At 33.6% G+C, this 6,163-nt stretch overlaps 1 protein-coding gene across 1 annotated transcript in view; it reads left to right on the plus strand.

Annotated features, from left to right (window-relative positions):
* Positions 1-5,407, plus strand: part of Wdr36 (WD repeat domain 36) — a 38,518-nt gene extending 33,111 nt beyond the window's left edge. The window contains exons 20-23 of the mRNA XM_042692088.1: positions 630-749; positions 923-1,004; positions 2,841-3,028; positions 4,098-5,407. Of these exons, the coding sequence (XP_042548022.1) occupies positions 630-749; positions 923-1,004; positions 2,841-3,028; positions 4,098-4,247 (540 nt within the window). The 3' untranslated portion in view covers positions 4,248-5,407. The remainder of the gene's footprint in view (positions 1-629; positions 750-922; positions 1,005-2,840; positions 3,029-4,097) is intronic.
* Positions 5,408-6,163: the final 756 nt, after the last annotated feature.

A 6,163-nucleotide genomic window follows, 5' to 3' on the forward strand; every position in this document is an offset into this window, starting at 1 on the left:
AGACCACCAAATTTAAGAAAAAAGGGAGGGGTGGGTCAGAGGGGGGTAAAAATGGCAAAGGGGGCGCCACTTATCAAAATACAGTGTATTCATAAACTGCTTTAAATGGCACCTCCTTTGTACAACTACCTAAAGATAATAAATATTTAAGAAAAGTTTAGAAGTATAATAAAATACAAGTAGTGATTATGAAAGAAGTGATCAGAAGAATATTCAACTAGTAGAGCAAAGATTCAGATTACTTTGCTTCTTAACTAAGATACAACACTGCACTAACATACAGAAACTATAAGAGTTTGGAGGTCTGTGTGGAAAACTTGGCTTAAGATTAGCTTTGGTGGGGGGGGGGAGGATGGGAAGGGTAAACAAAGGAGGAGGCTACAATTCTTGATAAGAAATGTACTCACTATCTTGCCCATGTAATTGTAACCCCTCTGTACAGTAGTTTCACAATAAAAATATATATATATATTAAAAAAAAAAGTTTAGCTTTGGTATTGGTCAAATAGATTGAAGTTTTCAGCAATCTAATCTGAAAGGGTTTTGTTCTGTTTTGTTTTTCGGTATCTGTTTCAAAATTGATTTAGAAACCTGATAAATAATTATTTACTGTATTTTCTTTTCATCAGAAAAAAAATAAACCAAAAGAGCCACCCAAAGTACCCAAATCAGCACCATTTTTTATTCCAACTGTTCCTGGACTTGTACCCAGATTTGCTGTACCTGAACAAAGCAGCGATCCCCAGCAGGTAAAATTCCATTTGGGATAGTCTGTAGTTTATGTTTGTATGTATTTCATGTTTGTATGTATTTCTCTGCCAAGACCGAGTTTTACAAATACAGGTAAATTGATGATGGCTCTTGATTCTATTTTTGGTGACACTGTTGTTCTTTGACTAATATATATTTGTTTTCATTTAAGTCTAGAGTAGTAAATCTTGGTGTTTTGGCTCAAAAATCAGATTTCTGCCTGAAACTTGAAGAAGGACTATTGAATAATAAATGTAAGTTAATTGTAGAATATATTAACAAATATTTTTTGTTTTATTTTAGGAAAAATGGAAGGAAATACTAGATATCTTAGTAGTTAAAAGAAAACAGTAAAACTGGGGCTGGGAAGGTGGCTCAGTGGTAGAGCGCTTGCCTTGCATGCCTGAGGCCCTGGGTTCGATTCCCAGCACCACATAAGCAAAAAGAAAAAAGCCGGAAGTGGCACTGTGGCTCAAGTGGTAGAGCACTAGCCTTGAGCTGAAGAGCTGAGGGACAGCGCCCAGGCTCAGAGTTCAGGCCCCATGACCGGACCCAAAAAAAAAAAAACAAAGAAAACAGTAAAACTTAAAAATGAATGAAATTTTGGTTCTAATCTGTATTAATTTTAGCTTTTTAATTGCAATAAAATCAGATGATGCAGATGAAAATCTTTATTGAAAACCTTTCATACATTCTGTAGGGCAGAGCATCTGCCTGGCAAACATAATAGCCTTAGGTACTTGAAGTGCCTAGGTACCATCAAAAAAAATTTTTTTATAATCAATTTGCAATCTTTTCTTTTTATACATTTGTAGAGCTATTATTTACATTTGTAGAGCTATTTTCAATAAAACAAAATGTTACCTTGGATAAATTTATATATTCCCAAGCTATCCTATGGAAGAGCAATTTTGGCTGGTCATGATATAAGCCTCTAATCTTAGCTACTTGAGAGGTAGAGAAAGAAGGATCCCAGTCTGAGGCTGCCCTGGGATATAAGTTTGAGACCCTGTCCGAAAAATAAAATAGTAAAGCAGAAAGGGCTGGGAGCATGGTTTAAACAATAGACTGCTTGCCTAGCAAGTGTGAATCTGAGCTCAAACCTACCACCAAAAATTTGTGAATGTATTAATGTATTTAAGATGCAGATTATAGCTACAGCTAATAGTAATGAGTAATTGGAATCACAAGTAATTTTAAACAGTCACTTTACCAAGAAATTTGAATCAACTCTTGTATGATACATATTCTTTTGTTTTTATACCAACATCACTGTAGTACATTGGACAGATTCAAAGAATGGTACTGATGAGTACTTGTTTTGTTTATTGGGAGGGGAAAAACACTTCAAAGTAAAAACATGCTGGAGGACAGAAAGTGAAATTGGTGAGAATTTTTCTTGGTGGTATACTGCTCGGACAACAAAAGGGATAACAATATTGCTATTGTGATAGCAAATAAATCATTATAAAACAGTTGTGTGTTGAGTATATAATCATAGAATTCATGGGAAGTAATAGTGTGTATCTACAGAGAAAACATAGATTTGGAGTAGTTAAGAATAAGGGCTGTGCCTGGAGCCTTTCCCTTTGTTGTATACTTCTGGGATAGCATTTCTAAATGATCTTGTGATACTATTATAATAATACTGAAAAATATCCCTACCTCAGCTTATTCCCAGTGTTAATCACTTAATAGTGTGTTATGTACCTCTTGGTCTCCAACTTAACATTAAGGGTTTTTTCTGATTGATGAGTATCTTGAAGTATGAAGCATTAAATTTTCTTTAACAGCAGGAAAACCTTTAAGTCACTGACCATGTAAAATGTTTAGTGCTTTTAATACTTTTTATTGTACTAGTCTTGTGCTTTTTGCTGATTTACATTTATTGTAATGTTTGTTCAACTTTTTGACTGGAACTAAATTAATGCACAAAAAGAATTCCTTGTCCCATTTAAATATATCTTATTGAGGCATGAAAGAAAAACCACTTTTCTATGTGTGTGATACTTGGGTTTGATAGAGTACTTGAAAGTAAAGTTTCTTAAAGTACTAGTAAGTAATTATTTTCTTTTTAAAATGTAATGCAGATGAAACTGCTCTGAACCTTCTGAAAGAATTAGGCCCCTCGGGAATTGAAACAGAGCTGCGGAATTTGTCTCCAGATGGTGGTGGATCTATAGAAGTTATGCAGAGTTTTCTGAGAATGATTGGAATGATGTTGGACAGAAAGCGGGATTTTGAGTTAGCCCAGGCTTACCTTGCATTATTTCTGAAGGTAAGGTAATGTGAGCTAATGGTTTACTTTTCCTTCCTCAATAGCAACATTATATACTAGAACTTTCTGCCAAGATGGACGTGGCCTGTATCCACCGTCTCCAGTACAACAGTACTTGTTATATGTTGTTGAATGCTCAAAATATAAGTGGTAGAGCTGATAGGCTTAAGTTTAAATGTTATGGAATTATAATAAAGTTTGAATAACTGCATGTGGCAGCTTTGTAGTCTTTTGTATCACCTTTTAACTGTATCTTGATTTTTTTTGTCATTTTTTTCCCATTTATTGAGCCTTTTAATCTTTTTCTAAGTAGTCATTTTGTAAGTTTTTCTGTGATTGTGAAGAGAAAGTTGGATCTTTGTTTTGTCTCACAGAAAATGCATTCAACTCTCACAGTTAAAGGAGTTTCACATGATTTGGCACAACTTGCTCTTCTGAAAAATATAGTAGAAATATGTTTTGAAGGTCTGTTTTAGTGGTATAATGTAGTAAAGGAGATAGATAACGCTGATTTAAAGTAATATATACTTCATTTGGCCTGTTAGTAATCTAAAATGAGTTCTCACTTCATTTAATTACTTTAAAAGTATTTGAATGCTAGATATTTAGATAATAGTAAATGATTAAAAATACAAGTGCCATATAAGTTATCTCATGTATTTTCTCATATACAAGTTTTAGTCCCCCAAAACAAATTTACTTACGTATTTAGAAAATAAAGCAAAAAAACAGTCTTTTATTTGTTGCCAATGGATTATACTGAAAGGAGAGACCTGTGGAAGCACAGAATTAGTGATAAAACCTGGATCTGGTACAAGACTTTGGTTTGGCGAAAGAGTGAGGAGTATTTCTTTTTCTACAAGAGTGACAATACCATAAAGGGCAATAATGATTAAAAAGGAAAAGAGTTGGAGGTAGGAAGTCAGAATCAATAATAAATTATTATTTAAGAAAAAACAACTAGGTACTATTTTCATAGATTCCTCAGTAGGAAAAAAATCCAAACTGGAAAATTTAAGTGTTTTTTTTTTGTTTATTTGTTTAATAAAGTAGCTATCTTACTTTTCAGTTACACCTCAAAATGGTTCCTTCAGAACCAGTACTCCTAGAAGAAATGACAAAATTGTTATCACAAGTGGAAGAAAACTGGATTCATTTACAATCACTCTTCAATCAAAGCATGTGTGTTTTAAACTATATCAAAAGTGCCTTGCTATAAAAGTAAGCTTAAGAGTTTGAAATAAAGTTATGCATTAAATGGGTTCAACTCAGAGTTGTGCTGAATTAAATGGAAGATATCAGATAAAATGGATCATAATATAGTTATAAAAATTACTTTATGATAAAAGGAATGTTTCCCTCTGGGAAACCTTTCATGAAAACATGAGTTGTTGACTCTTGGAGCTACCAGACATAGCTGACATTTTCAGCTACAGCCCTTGTGTTGCAGGCGATTGGAAATAAAGTCAGCTGGGATCTCAGTGGATTCAACTTCCTAACACAGGACTAGTGCTTCCCTCATTATCATGTTCCTGAAGAAAGTTCTTGAATCAGAAATGTGAATGTTACTTGCCCAATTAAAATCATTATAGGAAGAGTCTGAACATACACCAAGAGAGGAAAGTAAAATTCCAAATTCCATCAAAGGTTGTCCTCAGAGGCTTTCCTTTCTGAATTCATGATTTGTCATTCCTGAAATACAGCTGACTAGGTTTGAACACAAGTGACACTCCCATTCAGCATTAGGATGACAGAACTTTAAAGAATGATCTCTTGATAAAAAGTCTTGAAAGTAGTTAACTAATAGGATTTCTATCTAATGGAATATGATAGAATTACTAAATTACCATGGAAGTAATGCAGTGTGACTTTGTACTCATGTTTGTTTGTATTTTTTAAATGTGTATCCATTTACTAAAGCCAGTATATCAGCAGTAATGTGTTGACTTTGGAACCTGTATTTCCCTCTGTCCAAAATGGAATATTATGAAGATAAAGTGCTAATAAATGGTTAAGTACTTTGTAAAGATTGTAAATAATACAAAATAATAAGAGCTATAAACTGAAATCATACTCCTTTTACAAATGATGATCTGAGTTTTCTACTCTTTCAAATGAGAGTCCAGAGTTAAGTATGTTGTTTTTATTGGAGATCTTTATTTTTTCAGGTACTCTTCCAGAGCTTTCCCTGTACATTTGCTAACAATGAAGGGAGGAGAATGAAATATGAACTATAGTATTGTGCATAGTATTTTTCTTAAAAAGATCAGTATGTGCATAGTTTTTATGCATGTATAGCAATAAGTTTTACTATAAAAAGTCAGTCTTTTTATAGTAGTACGTAGCCACAGGAAATAAAATGTACAGTCTTGGCTTTTACATTGAATGTCACTTCAGACTTTCTTTTCTACTTGCTCTTATTTTACTTCACTCATACTTCACTAATCTTTATGCTTTTGTAATCTGACCCACTGTATTTTTCTTATGGAAAATTCAGTATTTTCTTTATCCCCTAATTATAAATAGTGCTGAAGTGAACATCATGTTTTTTTGAGTCTTTATTTGCAAATAAGAATTTCTCTCTAAGTGTGCTTAGAATTTGAAGTGCCAGTCCAGTTTAGGGGCTTGAACTCAGATTCTTAGCACTCTCTTAGCTTTTTCACTCAAAGCTGATGCTCTACCACTTGAGCTACAGTTTTACTTCAGCTTTTTTGCGGGGTTGGGAGGGGGCTGGTTACTTGGAGATAGAATTTCCTGCCTGAGCTTGCTTTGAACTGCAGTCCTCAGATCTCAGCCTACTGAGTTGCTAGGATTACAGGCATGAGTCACTGTCACTGAGATACTTCCAATTGGCTTTGGAAATGGATCTATCAGATTATAGTTCCCCTCAACAAAGAATGAGAGCCTGCTTCCTTCTCATGACACAGGTTTACAATTTTTATTCATCAAGTGAGTAAAAATACTTCTAATTCAGAAAGTTTTCATACTGTAAGGTTGCATATCTTTTCATGTATTTCAGGCTGTGTACATTTTCTGATTTTTTTGTTTGATCATTTTAAATATCAGGTTTGTGTTTTTGTATTTAGATATCTTTTTTGTCTGTTATCAATGTTTCCTCTTAGTTAACTGCTTTTA

The sequence above is a fragment of the Dipodomys spectabilis genome, unplaced genomic scaffold (genome assembly GCF_019054845.1).
Source record: "Dipodomys spectabilis isolate Male_0828 unplaced genomic scaffold, ASM1905484v1 ptg000147l, whole genome shotgun sequence".
In the NCBI taxonomy this organism is placed as follows: domain Eukaryota; kingdom Metazoa; phylum Chordata; class Mammalia; order Rodentia; family Heteromyidae; genus Dipodomys; species Dipodomys spectabilis.